This window comes from Lithobates pipiens, unplaced genomic scaffold (assembly GCF_037356315.1).
Source record: "Lithobates pipiens isolate NorthernLeopardFrog02 unplaced genomic scaffold, aLitPip1_a1.2 Scaffold_3, whole genome shotgun sequence".
In the NCBI taxonomy this organism is placed as follows: Eukaryota; Metazoa; Chordata; class Amphibia; order Anura; family Ranidae; genus Lithobates; species Lithobates pipiens.
The window spans coordinates 60,842,465-60,860,175 of record NW_027507790.1 but is presented as its reverse complement, the minus strand read 5'-3'; the positions used below and the strand labels follow the sequence as shown (position 1 = coordinate 60,860,175).

General features: G+C 40.6%; 1 protein-coding gene across 2 annotated transcripts in view; it reads left to right on the top strand.

Moving 5' to 3' along the window:
• MMP17 (matrix metallopeptidase 17) overlaps positions 1-17,711 on the top strand; it is a 210,310-nt gene that overhangs the window by 171,155 nt on the left and 21,444 nt on the right. Inside the window, exons 6-7 of one of the 2 annotated variants that reach the window (XM_077461772.1) lie at positions 5,825-5,966; positions 9,444-9,526. In XM_077461772.1, the coding sequence (XP_077317898.1) occupies positions 5,825-5,966; positions 9,444-9,526 (225 nt within the window). The remainder of the gene's footprint in view (positions 1-5,824; positions 5,967-9,443; positions 9,527-17,711) is intronic. The other variant, XM_077461773.1, reaches the window with a different exon arrangement.

The window sequence follows — 17,711 nt, the reverse complement described above, 5'->3', positions numbered from 1 at the left end:
AGTCATTTATTTGCTCATCAATTCTTCATGGTCTTCGTAACTTGAAGGCATGGTAGGAGTGTATTTTTTGCCTGCGTACTTATCACTAAAAGATATTATCACCACAGAAAGTTGGGACATATTAAATATTAAAAAGGAAATAGTAATATTTAACCATAATTACAAAGGAAATACAGCCGGCAAGGTAATTCAGTGCCTAGGGTGAAGATGCCAAACTGTGCTGCCCCCCCCCCCCCACACACACACACACACACACACACACACCAATTAGGTAGGGGTAGAGTAAGTTGTGGTATGCAGGAGACTGCACTGAAATATGTAACATTCTATCTTGCCATAAAATATGAGGTAACAGTGGCATAGAAAGTAATAGGGCCTGTGTGCAGGATCAAAAGTTTGGCTCTTCTGAGCAAGAAAAAAAGTGCAAAAATTGTGTGTAGTTTTTATTGTGCTGAATATTGGCCTTGGTTAACCACTTGCTTACTGGGCACTTAAAGACCCTTCCTGCACAGACCAATTTTCAGCTTTCGGTGCTCTCACACTTTGAATGACAATTACTCAGTCATGCAACACTGTACCCAAATGAATTTTTTGTCCTTTTTTTCCCACAAATAGAGCTTTCTTTTGGTGGTATTTGATCACCTCGGGGGTTTTTATTTTTTGCGCTATAAAAGAAAAAAGACCAAAAATTTAGAAAAAAGACCGAAAATTTTGAAAAAAAACGCATATTTCTTTGTTTCTGTGACAGAATTATGCAAATTATTAATTTTTCTTCATAAATTTTGGCCACAATTTATACTGCTACATATCTTTGGTAAAAATAACCCAAATTAGTGGATATTATTTGGTCTTTGTGAAAGTTAGAGAGACTACAAGCTGTGGTGCGAATCGCACAAAATTGATCACATCTGATCTCATTCCAAGGTATTTAGTAAGAGGCATGGTGAGCTTTTTGATGTTGTCATTTTTTTCCCACAATTCTTTGCAAAATTAAGATTTTTCATTTTTTTTTCCACAAAATTGTCATTGTAATAGGTTATTTCTCTCACGTGGCATGTGTATACCACAAATGACACCCCCAAGAAAAAAACGGTGCTACTCCTCCTGAGTATTACAATACCACATGTGTGGGACTTTTTCACAGCCTGGCCACATAGAGAGGCCCAACATGCAGGGAGTGCCATCATGTGTTCTAGGAGCATAAATTACACATCTAACTTGTTGACTACCTATTACACTTTTGAAGGCCCTGGAGCACCAGGACAATGACACGTGGCACTGATGACAGATGGCACTGATACGTGGCAATGATGACACTTATACGTGGCACTGATGACAGATGGCACTAATATGTGGCACTGATGACAGATGGCACTTATACATGGCACTGATGACACGTGGCACTTATACGTGGCACTGATGACACGTGGCACTAATACGTGGCACTGATGACAGATGGCACTAATACGTGGCACTGATGACAGATGGCACTAATATGTGGCAGTAATAAGTGCCACCGATGACAGATGGCACTAATACGTGGCACCGATGGCACGTGACACTGATGACAGATGGCACTGATAAGTGGCATTGATGACACGTGACACTGACAACAGATGGCACGTGACACTGACAGGTGGCACTGATGACAAATGGCACTAATATGTGGCACTGATGACAGATGGCACTATGTGGCACTGATGACACATGGCACTGATGACAGATGGCACTTATACGTGGCACTGATGACAGATGGCACTGGGGACAAATGGCACTGACAACAGGTGGCACTGACAACAGGTGGCACTGGGGACAGATAGCACTAACAGGTGGCACTGGGGACAGATAGCACTAACAGGTGGCACTGGGGGCAGGTAGCACTGGGGTGGATGGCACTGGGGCAGGATGGCACTGGGGTGGATGGCACTGGGGTGGATGGCACTGGGGCGGATGGCACTGGGGGCAGATGGCACTGGGGGAGGATGGCACTGGGGGAGGATGGCACTTTTGTTAACTTTTTTTTTTTTTTTTTACACTTACGGCCGCTGCAGCTGTTCATCTCATGGATTGCGGAAGTAAACAACAGGACGTCCATGGACGGCCTCCCGGACGAAAGCGCCCGCTCTATGGCCGTCATTCGGCTATAGGGCGGGCGGGAAGAGGTTAACATAGAAACAGAATGCAGGGTTTCAGTAGTGAGTGACTGATGGGGAAATCCCTTGCTGAGTTGGTGGATCTTCTGGCAGGTTTGAACATGCACTACAGACACAGAGTTAGCTGTTGAGATATATACTGTATAATGTCATTATAAATAAAACAGTTTCATAAACAAACAAAAGTATTGCTTTTTGAAAAATCAAATGCAACTTAAAATATAAAAAAGAAAAAAAACCTTTTGAAGTCTATTGACTCTAATGCCATTGCACATATTACCTGAATATATTACCAGCATTAAATATTATGAAAAAAATAGAAAAGCCTTTCTCTTAGACCCCTTTCACATCAGGGCGTTTTGCAGGTGCTATAGCGTTAGAAATAGCGCCTGCAATCCGCCCTAAAAAAGCTGCACCATTGTTTGTAGTGTGAAAGCCCGAGGGCTTTCACACTGCAGCGGTGCGTTGGCAGGACGTCAGGGAAAAGTCCTGCCATCAGCTTCTTTGGAGCGGTGAAGGAGCGGTGTGTTTACCGCTCCTCCGCCGCTGCTTCCCATTGAAATCAATGGGGCAGTGCTGTAATACCGCCGGCAAAACGCCGCTATTGCGGTGTATTGCCAGCAGTTTTAACCCTTTCTTGGCCGCTAGCGGGGGGTAAAAGTGCCCCGCTAGTGGCCGAAATCCGCCGCACATCCGGCGGTAGAACGCCGCAAAAAATAGCTGCGTTTTGCCGCCCACGCTATGGGCGGTGTGGTGTGAAAGGGGCCTTACTTTTTTTTTCTTTCAGCAGCTTAGTAGGTTCCCCTACTTATTCTTATGTGGTAGTGCAGTGTTAATTTTGATGTCAAATTTAGATTTCATTTTAGTTATAGTCTTTTGACTAAAATACCATTTAAGTTTTAGTCTTATTTTAGTCTACTAAAATCATGTTAATTTAGTAGATGAAAATATTTTAGTCTACAAAATTAACATTGGTTGTTTGGGACCTATTGACACCTGCAGTAGATCGAAGACCCACTGCATTTAAATTGCTATGCAGGAAACACGCACAGAAGGCAGGTTTCCTGCACTGCATTCCGTGGTAAAGTGGCACTAAAACGTATTCCTAATTAGAGTACTACTACCTTTTCAATAATGAAAGATATAGTGTCCATTTCTAAAAAAGAAGTAAAAGACAAAAAACCTCAAGCACCTTCCTTGCCTACTTCCTGTATGTCTCTGTTTACTCAGGGAGCCCTCATGTTCCCCCTGTCCTCCTTGAGAAGGCAAGCAGCTTCTTCTCTTAAATCTCCCACCTTCCCATTGGCACCAGCCAGAGTATGGGTTTACACCAGTGGGTTCTACCCACCCTCATCTCCTCTTCTTCCTCTCTATGGTAGTCAGGTTTTTCTCTCATTTATGTATATATTCTCTCAGCCAGTGGCTATTCTGCCTACTTTCTCCCATGCACATCAGGTTACTGTTGGAGTGAGGAGAGCAGAGGTGGCCAATAATGCAGAGCTCATGAGCGCCACCCCCTTATCCATGCGTCCGACCCCTAAACTACATCTGGGCCCCAGACGCATGAATTCCAATGGGGGTTTTTTTGTTTTGTTTTTTAAACACGTGATTAGAGCCAGAGGTTTTAATAGGCTTCAAAAAAGGGTGGACTCGGGGCGCAGAGCATTGCGCCCGAGCCCACCCAGTGATGTAACAATAGCAATTCAATATTCGCTATTGTCTTCCTAATTCTCCTCCCAGCCAATCAGGAAGCAGGTAATGAGACCCGTCACCTGATTAGCCCGAAAGGAGACCCGAACCTATTGGTCGCTTAAGAGGAGGAGAGAGGAGACACACGGTGGAAGCCGTCATGATGCGGAGGAGATGCAGGGAAAGCCATTGCCCGGAGGAAGCAGTGTCCGATGAATGAGGTAAGTATGGGGCTGGTGACTGACCAACCAGGGGGCGCGGGTGACCCAACTTGGGGGGGGGGGCGGCTGTGGGTGCATGGTTTGCTGCCCCCCCCCCCCAAAAAATATACCACCAGCCTCCACTGGAGGAGAGAGTAGAATCCTCCATCCAGCAGCTGCTGCAGTCCCACTCTGTGCTTCATTCTCCAAATGCCTGAGATAGCAGCATGGTCACTCTCGTCATTCAGATGGAGAACGGAACACTGACAAGTTCCCAGAATCTCCTCCTCCACAGAACCACACAGCACTTCTTTCCCTGGTCCCAGCCCTGCTTACAGATAAAGTCTCCCACTTAGATCAAATAAAAAGCTGTATGCTAAAAAAAAAAAAAAAGAGTCTAAGATAAATGTAAAAAATTGTAGAGTGTGACCGATCAGTCTTTCTGCTTCTGGCTGCACAGAAGTGCACTGGATTGGTGCAGTGTGATTAAAATACAACTAAAGGTTCCCTTATGACAGTCTCAAGAAGTACCAGATCCAGATTTACAAGCCTCATAAAGTAAAAAAAAATTACTTTTTTTCACTTTCACTGACTGAGCCAAATACTCCATTATTTGTGTCTCACATGTTCCCCCTCCCAGATACTGCAGCTCACAGTGGGAGGGCTTTAGTAACAGGAAGCGCTTCCAGTTGAGAGGAAAAGCAACTGTGATGTTTGTTATTCACGGCATGCCTTAAATGTAACTTTTGGGATACCGTTAAACCATTAAATCAGTTTAGTTTTGATTTAAAAGTGGCATTTGATATAGTATTACTGAAAAAAAATGGTATTGGAACATATTGCTCCCTTTCATTTCACACATTAAGCTCAATTCGCAAAGCTAGCACACCAGGACAGGCATCCTTATGCCCCGTACACACGAGAGGGATTAAGTCTGACAGACCTCCAAAGGAGTTCCGACGGAGTTCCGACGGAGTTCTGGCGGACTTTTCGACCGAACGGACTTGACCACACACCATCACACCAAACTCCGACGGAGTCGAACGTGATGACGTACGACTGGATTCGACGTAGGAAGTTCATAGACATTAGCCAATAGCTGCCCTAGCGTCGGTTTTAGTCCGTCGGAGTAGCACACACACGAGCGAATTTTTCGAAGGGGACCGGGTCCGGCGGAGTTCCGTCGGGAAAATTTGAAGCATGCTTCATTTCTAAAGTCCGTCAGACTTTTGCGAAGCTAAAGTCCGTTGCAGCCCACACACGATCGGATAGTCTGACGGACTCGGTCTGACGGACTTTGGATGTTGAAAAGTCCGCTCGTGTGTACGGGGCATAAGTTTCAACTATTTTTAGTTGAATCAACTTAAATTGGAAGATTACAGTGGCTAAAAATATGGTGCTTAGGCTGGTGTTAAAGCATTGTGATTGAGCCTATTTTCAGGTCTGAGAGGCTTCTAAGATGTGTACAGATTTATACACAAATGTTAAAATTGAGTAACTTATGTTGTCAAGCCCTTTCACTTTATCTTTAGAAGTCTTAGTTATAATAGATACAGCATCTAAAAATACATGTAGGCAAACAAATAAACCATTTCCTTTGATCCTGATTTTTATTCACATCAAAGTCGTGAGCTTTTTGTAGGGTCAGCTGCTTAGCTGGAAAACCTTGTTCTAGAAAATCCAATTATTGTGTGAAATTATTCGTTTTTCATTTTATGTCTGGGTGCAGTGTTTGTGAAATTAGATTTTGAGGAAGACGCTGTGTCTTATTTTCTGTTCCAGTGTCCCACATGGCCTCTAATCCTTCACCCTCTCTCACCCCAGGAGTCCGTGAATCTGTGTCCCCCACAGCAAAGCCAGAGGTATCTGGAGCTGAAGATCATCCATTTCTGCCTGATCTGCCAGAGAACCGTTCTACCATCCAGTAAGAAGTCACTCGTTACATGTTTATGGCTATCCATAAGTGATAAACGTATAGGGTGTTTTCGAAATATCCCTCATGGTCATGGGACAAAGAGCAATGTGTACAATGCAGTAACGTTTAGCAGTCAACCAAAAATCATTAAACTACCCAAAACCGCTGTTTTATTTTAACTACATTAAACTACTTGAGTTTGTATGTTATGGGTTACTGTCCACACTTCACTTTTCTTTACTTTTACCTAAATAAATGATGTTCAATTAATCCAAAAAAGAGATGCAAAAGACGGTGCGATATGTCGAAATTTAACAAAATTTCCGGAACTGCAAGGGATAGGCATAACGTTTACATTTTTAACTCTCATATATAAGCGCTAAGGAGCAGCGCCCTCTGATTCCTCCTGTATCAGATTGTATTGTAATCATACTGTCTGCCCTCACATTATAAAGCGCTGAGCAAACTGTTTGTGCTATGTAAATCCTGTAAAATAATAATAATAACATATAATAAAAAAAAGGCTTGCCCTGTTCATTCATTAACGTGCTATAATAGACCTGCATGAGGAGGCTTTATGGTGATTGCTAAAATATTTTTCATGGGAATCTTTACTGGGAGAAGCATGATGGCTACCATTGATGACCTCCTTTAATTAATTAATTATTACTTTCCTGATATTCATACTTATTCCAGGTCAGTGACTCAAACTATTGAAGCCAGAGGATTACGATAACACTCAGATGACTAGCATTTTCAGAAACAGATGTAGCCCTCATATTTCTTTGAGGAAACATTTACTTTAAATGTTGTTGCTCCATGATGAAACATTGGCTTTAGAAATCATTAGGCAATTAAAACAAGTGTTAGCCCTTGTACACACGGTCGGACATTCTGACAACCAAATCCGTTGGATTTTGTCCGACGGATTTTGTCCGAAACTGTTGCATACACACGGTCGGACAAAGTTGTCGGAAAATCCGATTGTACATTACGTGATGATGTTATTTCGTTATGACAGGACTATATTCAGGCTAGTAGCCAATAGCTTTGGTCTAGGAATTTGATCTGAGCATGCATGGCACTTTGTCCGTCGGAGTAGGCTACACATGATCAGAGTACGTCCGATCAGAGCATGTTGTTGGAAAATTTTATAGACAAGTTGGAAAACTTGGTCGTCGGATATTCAGACGGAAACAGTCCAATGGAGACCACACACAGTCGGATTATCTGACAATACGGTCCGATAGGACACATTCCGTTGGAATCTCCGACCGTGTGTGCAAGGGCTTAAAGATTTTGACTTAACAGGTACACATATAGCATATATTAATTTTCTTGTGCTTAAAATTATTTTCCAAGAATGCATCATTTCTTGAATAATGTAGATTTTATGGTTGCCGGTGGCTACCTTTAAAGTGATACTAAAGTCTAAATTCTTTTGTTTAAAAATAACAAACATTTCATACTTACTTACTCTGTGCAGTGGTTGTGCACAGAGCAGTCCTGATCCTCTTTTTCTCTGTCCCTCTTTGGCCCCTCCCTCCTGTTCAGTGACCAGCAAGCAGCCTGCAATGGGGACACAGCCGCAGCTCTGTGTGTCCATTCAGACATGGAGCCGCGACCTGGCCCTGCCCCTTCTCTTTCCTCATTGGCTCATTGACATACATTGACATACAAAATAGCTACATTTAGCTGTTGGTCAAGGATTGTTCTGTTGCTCAGAGCGCCAGCCAAAATAAACACTCCAACTTCACTCCAGTCACGTCATCCACAGACCACATGCGTAAGTAGCGAGTGGTCATAAATATCAGCAATAGGTTTATATAGTAAGGTCGTCCAAGCATTTTTGGGAATATTAATGTTGGTTACAGTATACAGGCATATCCCACTTTTAAGTACACAATGGGGGTTTATTTACTAAAGCTGGAAAGTGCAAAATCAGGCTCACTTCTGCATAAAAACCAATGAGCTTCTAACCCCAACTTGTTCAATTAAGCTTTGGTAATAAAATCTGGAAGCTCATTGGTTTCTATGCAGAAGTGTACCTGATTTTGCACTTTCCAGCTTTAGTAAATAAACCCCATTGTGTACTTAAAAGTGGGGTATGCCTGTATATCAATGTGTATATGCTGGTTCACAAGCTCTTGATTTTAGTTTGGAACGTCATTCCAATTTTTCTGTAACTTTTGAAAAAGGTCGAAGACGCGTCAAAAATTTGTGCATATTTGGTACTAAGTGCAAGCGAGAAAGGACCTTACATTTATTCTCTACAAGGGTCATATTGAATATTCCCTGGTGTGTTCTAGTGGTCCATAAATTGCAGGCCTCCTTGCTGATATTAGTAGGTCCAGATCTGCTTTCTAAGCCAGTCTGTTAGGTAGTTTGTTTGAAATGCTGAAGAACAACTAGTATAAAACAAAAAAATCACCCCTTTGTTCCATCTCTTGCATACATTGTTTTTTGTAAACAGTTCTTAAAGCAATTATCTCTTTCCCCTTTTTAACAGTATTCAAAAAAAATAATTAATTTGATGAATCTCAAAGGTTTTGGACTGAGGTTATTATAAAGTAGTTTGAATTTAAAATTCCCTTTTTGTAAATGGAATGGCATATTCAGTTTGGAATTATTATGAGCACCATGTAATCTGTACTAGTGCCCTAAGGTGAATTCCTCTGTATGTGACACACAGCTATACAAACTGATTCATTACAGATCTTTTGGTTAATGCTTGCAGAAAATTAATATTTTTTTTCTCTCTAAAGTTTACCCATTCTCATAACTATGATGAAAGTCACTATGAATTTTCCTCCTAAATGCAAATTTTCACACTTAAACAGGAAAGGATAATTCCATATCTTGGGTAGAAAAAGAATAGAATATTTATCCTGCCGACTTTACAACTTGCTGGAACATCCTTATAACCAATCCAAGGGACCTTTACAACTTGTCATTTGTTTTGGCCCCTACGCAACATATTTACTGTATCTCAACTGATGCTCAGATATTGCATCACTAGGAAAAATATGGCCAGACTCAAAGTAAATAGAAAAGGCAAAATGGACACACTGGTTACAACTATAATAAGATTAGATAACAAGTAAAGATTCACATTGAAGATGTCAGGCAAGACAGTTCTGATTATATTTGTGTATCTCAAAACACAATTCACACTTCTCATCAATTTTCCAAACATTTTCATGCTTCAAGTGAATCATTGCACGGATGATGCTTCTGTCTCCTGAGCTTATCTGCCCTCCTGGTGACTCAAATGAGATAATAAATGCAGGCACTGCACAATGGTTTCAACTCAAAAAAATAAGTACCGAGATTGGCTTTTTTCATCCATGTATGACTGAACCCATATACTTAGCTGTCACAGTGCAAATACTCCAAGAATTTGAAGCAAATGTTCCTTGGTTGTCAGAAAATATTGACATTCACGTCGTTTAGTTATCTGTTTTCTTTATTTTTGCTATTTATTAGACCAAGAAAGGATGAGCCTGACAGATGTAACACACATTTTGATGCAGTGGCACAGATTCGAGGAGAAGCGTTCTTTTTTAAAGGTAGGATATGTTCTTTGTACAGTAATCACTGATATAATGTTTACCCTTTTCTACAGAAGTAGAAAGATCAGCTGTCTTTGGATGCGTACACGTTTAGCCGTTTTCTCATTTCTCTTTCAGCTGGGTGCCCTAGATATGGAATTTCTTCTGCAAACAGTTCTTTTTTGTGAATTTGTAACATATTCAGAAATGTGTGGTTGTCGGTATTCCCCTTTGCTATTCCCATTTACTTTTTTTTGTCAGACAGTGGCATGTTCTAGATTGGTAGCAAGGACAGTCAATGTACCACATAGGCTGAGCTCTGAGCCCTATGAAGCAAGCCTGAGTCTAGCTCTTTGGGAATACCATCATGTCATGCATATCAGTTCACAAAACCTCTAATGTCTGTTATACAGAGTAACGCATTGTGTATATTCGTTAATAATAAGAGGCTTTACAGGTCCTGTTCATATTTTGTATTGAGCCACAAAAAAGTTTAGCTACAACCTTAACTGACTAGTTTCCAGGCGCATGGGGATAGCAAGCATATTGGGCAATGATAAACCACAAACATCCTTATATTTCCAAATGTAGGGAGTGAAGGAAACAAATGCAGATGTGGTAATAGTTATGTCTGCTGATGCAAAAGATGATTGGTTAAACCCACCCAATTCTCACTTTTCCTTTTCAAGAAAGCAAATACAATATTTGAGAGGTTTAAAGAAAGGTTTAGTGTAGTATAACACTTCTGGTAGTTGAACAGAACCAGTGATTTTGCTGGTCAGTTCAGCCACAGTAGGGAAGAAGACAGGATACACAAGGTACACCTAAGGTCTAGTAAGCAATGGCCCGCTAAGACCTTCCGGCTCTAATTTCAAAAAATGTTTCCATCTTCAAAAATGCATTTGAAATGATAGGTAGTCTCCTGTTCCAGGTAAGATATTTTCTTGGCCGTCATGTAAGAGGGACCTTGAGAGTTTCCCTATATGGTCCAATTCTGCCCCAGTCACAAGCCTAATGTGGTTAATGAATGGGTCATGAAGGGCTTCTAACTGTTAAAATTGTTTATTATGAGAAACACATCATTTTTAGCTTTTTGGAAAATGTATATGATGGAAACTCTTCCTTTCCTTTACCCATGGATACAGGAAGCCAAATAATAATCCATTCTCTGCTACATCAGCCAGTTCAAAGGGTAATCGTATGCTCAGTCAAAATTCCTTTAAAGAAGAACTCTCACGATGGTGCATAAACTAAATATCTTAATGTAATCCCACCTTTAGTCTCTCCAGTGATCCTCTACTGTCAAAGAAAGAAGAACACATCTTTAGTTACTATCTTCCAGCTAGCTGTTGCTCCTCTCTTGAAATCTTGTAGGTGCATCAGTTCTTGAGCAGTGGTATTGCTTAGTTGCCATCACCCCCTGTGTATTGTGCACTCCTGTTGCACAGGTTGATATCATTAGCAGTTGTCAGTCATACACGCCAGCCATGGATGCATTGCCATATGTGTGAGCAGCACAGGCAGAGCTCTGCTGTGAGTGCATCTGTGTTGTGCAGTGTCTGACACGCACCCTCCCCCTGCATTTCTAGTGATGACAATTGTTTCGGACAAGGGCAAAGAGCCACTGATAAGGGCCATTATTCAAGCCTCATTAGATATTTGTCTCCTTCATTCCTGCATGGTCGAACAACAGTGGGGAGGGAGGGGGGACGTGCTGTCTACCACGCAATCTCTGCCTGTACAGCACATTAAAAGAAGTACAAATTGCAAAATGCATCTTGTATCCTAGGACCTGGAGCAGCAAAAAACTAAAGTAAGTGAGTGTGGTCAAATGTCTCATCGCTCTAATTTCTGATGAGATGTCTAAGTGTGGCCATCCAAAGATAGAACCATTATATTCTTAATAACCTTCCTCTTTATTAATGTATACATGGCTAGTCTACTGTGTAGAATAAACCTTTGTGTAGCAGCTTCAATTTTCTTTTTGTAAGCTGTAGCAAACAGAGCCTAACCTTCTGTTTCTTCTTGCGGTACTTCACAAATGTAAGTGAAGTTAAATTATTGCAACACCGTAATTCACCGGAAAAGTAGGTTCCTGGGTACCATAAAACCAGCTTGGGATTTGTGGCATAGAAGAGTCACTGAATTAGAGACAATATTTCTAGCTCTCCAAAATTCCCCAATGAGAAAGTTACTTTTAGGCCATCTGTTCCTTATGTATGCCAGCTCTTCTTATGTGAGCTGTAACATACTGCAAATTGCATCGTAAACGTTCCTATTTTTGGTGAGATTTGTCGTTGAAGCACCTTTTACACGGTTATGTGGAGACACTCAGAATTTTCATATTCTGGACAACAGAGTATTAGAATGTAAAGGCATACTATAACTTGTATTTCCATTTTAATAACCTTTGTTCAACATTAAGCATCCTAATGAGAATTTTGGATGTCACAACATAGAATTTTGTGGTGCAACATTTGAATTAATTTACATAACTAATATTGTGTTTCGAAAAAAGGAAGGTTTTATAACACTTAAACTTATCATCTACTGCATACTGGTAACATAACTATGATCTCAAACCAAATAAAAATGATATCACTCAAAGGCCCCAATTTGTTATCCCAGCTGCCTGGCCACAATGTTTTCAGGTGCAGTTCGAGTAAATACTGGTTTGTCAGACACATTGAGGATTAAATCAAAATGGTGCCCATACACACACAGCCACAGCATATAAGAGCTTCAGCTTGATCTCCTACCCATGGGGGAACCCCTTATAACGTGTTTCACCCAATAGGGGCTTAATCATAGAAGCAAATGTAGCTGGAACAGCTCGAGTTTTAAAGCATCATAACTCATAAAGAACAAGAAGGGACCAGTATCCCTCATAGATTGTCTATGTTACATTGCCACCTATCTACAAGAGATAGAAAATACAGCCTAGGACAAACAATTCAACTTAACGGAGAAACAAATTTATAAATTGCTGGTGAATAATCTGAATTCTAACATACATAAGCACACTTTAAACCATGACCATTTTTTTACTTATAATTAATCAGATGTAGGTAAATATAAGATGTAAATATAAGCATTAAATTCAAAAAGGTGGGCACTAGTCGCAACTATTTTAGAAACTGAACTGATCCAAACAGAAGACAAAAATTGCCATAAGTCAAAAAAGCAATACACTAGCTATATATACTGTATAATTAAAGCCTATCCTAATATAACATAATGTTTATTATCCAATAAGATAAAACCAATATAAAAAGTAAAAATTAAGAGAAATTCAAATTGCTAGAAGTAGTATATCATATGTATATGTAACTACATGAAAATACTCATGCTGACCTGATGAGAGAAAAATGGACATGTGGAAAAAACACATAAGGTGATCCAGTCATATACTGTAGGCCCAATATTATATGTGTATATCGTAAATGGACAAAATTATGCTAACATAATGAAAATCAATCATGCATGAAGCTTCACAACCTGCAAGAGAAAACAACGAATGTATTCTATACAGCATAAAACATCCAAGCAGTCGATATGATGCAATGAAAAAGATAAGAAATAAGGCAGTGAGATGGAAAGAGATAGAGAGAAGGGGGGCTATTCACGGTGATGGGTGAAATCCCACTCATAGTTAATCCCTTTTGGTATGCGAGTATCTAATTTAACCACTACAATACAAGACACTTTAACTGATTGCCAGCCCAGGCCAATTTTCAGCTTTCAGCGCTGTCACACTTTGAATGCCAATAAAGCAACACTGTACCCAAATTACATTTTTATATATAGTTTTGAGACAGATAGAGCTTTCTTTTGGTGGTATTTAATCACGGCCAGGGTTTTTTCGATATTTTTGCTATATAAACATTTTGAAAAAATATTTTTGTTCTTGTTCTTTGTTCTTTTTGTTTTCTGTTAAAAAATGTTGTAAACAAATCTCTCTTTGTAAATTTAGGGTAAAATATATACTGCTACATTTCTTTAGCGAAAATAACCCACATCGTATATTATTTAGTGTATGTGCAAGTTATCGAGTCTACAAACTATGGTATATACAGTATATCTAAACAATGATTAGTCCTACCAGGACAGTAAAAATACCCCCCAAATGTCCCCTTTTTGGAAAGTAGACAGTGACACCTCAAGGTATACAGTAAGGGACATGGTGATTTTTTTTTCAGTTGTAATTTTCTTGTCACAATTTTTTAAAAATTAAGAAAATAAAAAAAAAATCACAATTTTTTTTTTTTTTACATACTGTCACCAGAGCAGTACAGTGTCACCAGTAATCAGGGATACTGACTGGGCAGTGGGCAGTAATCAAGGATACTGACTGGCGACAGTATGTAAAAAAAAAAAATATATTTTTCTCAATTTCTTTTAACATTTTCTTTTCTTTTTTTTTATAATTTTTTGTTATATACTGTGACCAGAGCAGTGCAGTGTTATCTTAGTGTCACTTCTACTCTGAGAAGATGATCACGGTTTTTCTTTTAACACTATGATCCCTTATAACAGTGATAATCACTATTCTAAGATTTTTTATGAATGGCATCCACTCATAGCCATTATGTACTTCTGGGTTAGCTGTGCTTGACCACAGCTATCGCATGGTACAATGCACTGTGATTGGCCCTGTTTGTACCATGTGATCACTGTGACCAATCACAGAGATCATCACAATAGTACATAATGATTGGCTATGAATGAAAGCCATTTATTGTGTACAAGTGTCATGTGATACCTGTTATTGGTCACAGCGCTCACATACAGTAATACCAGGGGCCGGTGTGGTACACCGATCTGTCATCTGCTATGTCCGGTGGACACATCGGGTGACAGATCGAGCCACATTGCAGATACCAGAGTACGCAGGAGGTGTGCGACTGGAACCAGAGAAATCCCACCCAGCTATCATATTAGCATAGGCTGGATGGGAAAAGGTTAAAGATCCAATTTACTTATTTTTTATTTAAAGCGGAAAAACAATCTTCCCCTCTCTTGTGTTGACCTCTTCTTTCTATAATCTGAACCTTCTGGGTCATTATGATGAACGAAATGTTTGGCCACATTAGTGTTCTTATATGTATTTATGTTAGCTAGGTGGTCTTGCATCTGGTCGCATAAATGTCTTGTGGTTTGACCCACATACTCTATTCTACATAGAGTACAAGTAATTACATAAACTAGAAACCTGGTCTGGCAATTTTTAAGTTGCTTAATGGAGAAAGAGCCCCCATTTGCACAAAATGTTACTGTGTGGGGATCAAGAAATATATTTGCAGCTAGAACATCTGGAGGCTCCACATCTAATAACCCCAGTGGTACATTTGCCTCTACAATTAAGAACCTATTGGGTGAAACATGTGAGAGAGGTTTTTTTTTTAACACATTATAGTACAAAGGATGATATTACACTTAAATTTTACTGCCCCCCTCAATTGAACACTCGCAAAGCTGCAAATAAAAGTCCAGTCTAATCCCTCCTTCTCTCAGCATGCATGTTTTTTTGCTAATGTCATTAGAAGAATGGACATCCTCTCTGTGCTCCAAGAGAAGAAAATACTTTTCCCCTTTTATCATGACAAATTTTCTATCAAGATTCTTCTGTGCTGTAGAGCCAGTGCTGCCTGTTTGCAGGTTCTGCATCAGTAATTTCTCAGTTTTATCTGTCCAGTCCCAGCCAGGGAGAATATGTGGGGCAATCCTGCATTTGGCGTTCACCTAGGCATATGGTGCAATGCTTTGAGTTAGCCACAAGGTGCTCTACAGGTCTAGGGCCGAGGTACAATTGTGTGGTGGAACCCAGTCCCTGAAGACCCTTAGGTGATAAGCACAGCTGATGGGGAAATATTGCTCCCTAGAGAATTTTATTTCCCAAGTTTTAGCCCAGGCATCATAACTAAACCTGAACCACCTTCTAGGTGAGGCTCACTGTACATACAGTATGTGTGCAAGTTTGGGACATGATGGACCTGGTTTAGTCTCTCATGGCCATATGACCCACCATGTATTGAGAATGAGCCTCCATTTGGTACATATGCTCTGCAAAACTTTAGTGTAAGAAGCATCTATTGAGGATGCCTTTTACTGGGGGATACCTAGACACCTTTATCAAGGAAAAAGAGCGCCTTTCTTTTCTTTCAGGTCCAGGTTCAGATGCAAGCCATGAATCCACAAATCCACTAGGTCTAGTGGGGAGCTCTACTCACAATGAAGGAGTGCTCCCACTTGTGAAAGGAGCTCTATTTTGGCCTTTATTGCCATCTGGTCACAAGACATTTCATTTTTATGTCCGAAAAATTGTCTCTAGGGGATACAAATTGAAATTATTGTATTTACACAATCTACAATCTTCTCTGGTGTATCAATACTACCTACAGTTTGCTGTGAGCATACAACATTACCAGTTTGTGTCCCTTCCCTTTAGCCTTTCCACTGCACCTCAGGTCTTCACCAAGGAGCTAGCTCTGTTTTGCCCTCAGGGTGTCCCCATAGTGGATAAATCTGGAGTATCATCTTCAAGGACAGTCATAGCAGTCAGCAAAGGCTCTATCAACCAACACCCTTAGGACTCTACAGAATCTTCAGAGGTTTGGGTATATGCTGAAGCTCCAGAAGACAGAATTGTAAGATTCACTATGCTCCCATGTTCTGGCATTACAGTCTATAATCCAGCCAATCCTCCGCTTTTGCATGAATGTTTTGGGCCTGATGGTGGTCTTCTTTGAGGTTATCCCATATGCTCAATATCATTCCAGTTTATTGCAACTCAACATTTTGGCAATGTCAGACTGCCACATTTGCCTCACCCCCAAAAACAAGTTTGCCTGATGGATAACAAGCTTGGCACTGGAAATGTCAGAAATCCTTCCTCCCAATGGTCAGGGATGTTATCAAGAGGGGAATCAACCTAGGGCACATCCTGGGTTGGGGTGGAGTCCTCAGTACTCTTTTGGTGTAAAGAATTTGCTTGCTAAAGGAAGCGTGTATCCTGATCAGTGTTGGAGCATAGAGTGATTAGTTTGTCCATTCAACGATAGATGGCAGTGGCTTTCATCAACCTTTAGGGAAGAACCAGAAGTCTTATGGATCAAGGAGAAGCAAATTTGATCCTCACTTGGGCAGAATGTGTGCCCTTACCACCATGCAGATCCAGGGAGTAGAAGCTTGGCAGGTGGACTTCTTCAGTTGTTAAAGTCTGGACTTGGACTTGAGAGTGGACTCTCCACACTGAGGTTTTTATAGGCCTCTGTTGAAAGTGGAAGCAGGGCCAAAACAAGGGGGGACAGGAGGGGCACCTGCCCTGGGCGCTGTGTGGTCCTGTGAAGGATAGGGTGTGGGAAGCTTGTCAGTGCTCTATTCTCCATCTGCCTGAATGACAAGAGTGATCTTGCACCCTTCTCAGGCAGCTGGAGAACAGAGCACAGAGTGAGACTGCAACAGCTGCTGGAGGGAGAATTCTATTCTCTCCTCCCTACTAATCACTCCTCCCTCCCCCAAGAGCAACCTGAGGAAAAAGAAGAGGAGGTAAGGGTGGGAGGAACCCACTGGTAATGTCATCCATTATCTCATGCACTGCCAATTCCACAGCTGGTGTGATTGAGAAGGTGGGAGGCAGCTGTCCCCTGAAGAAGAAGGGAGGTGTCACCTGATTCTCTCCATTGGTGCCTGATCTCCTCCTTCTCCTCTCCAATTGACAGCTGTCACATAACTAGTGGGCACTTTGGTAGTGCTTGATGGTTACGTAGTATAAAAGCAGCCTGCAGCTGTGGGGTTCGGCTCCCACTGGGCTCCACCTCCAGTAGGAAGGGAGTTAACTGAAGTAACCCAACTAAAAAAATCTGATTAGAGCTCCACAAATCCTGCTAGAATAGATTGAATATAAAGTTTGAGGCTAGTGTGACCATTGAAATAAAGCATATATACTTTGTTACACACAAATTCTTTTAAAAAAAATTATAGAATCTATACTGTATATTGCACCTTAATTTGTGTGTATTTATAGAAGAATATTATTTTTGCATATCTTGAAGATATAGTTGGAGGCTTACATTTCACCGTATTGTTTTTTTAAGAATTTGTCTATTGATAAACTATATAAGTTATACAGTATTTCAATGGTTACATCAGCCTAATTTTTTTATATTCCATGTATTATAAATAGAATGTTGGGGGGTTGAGC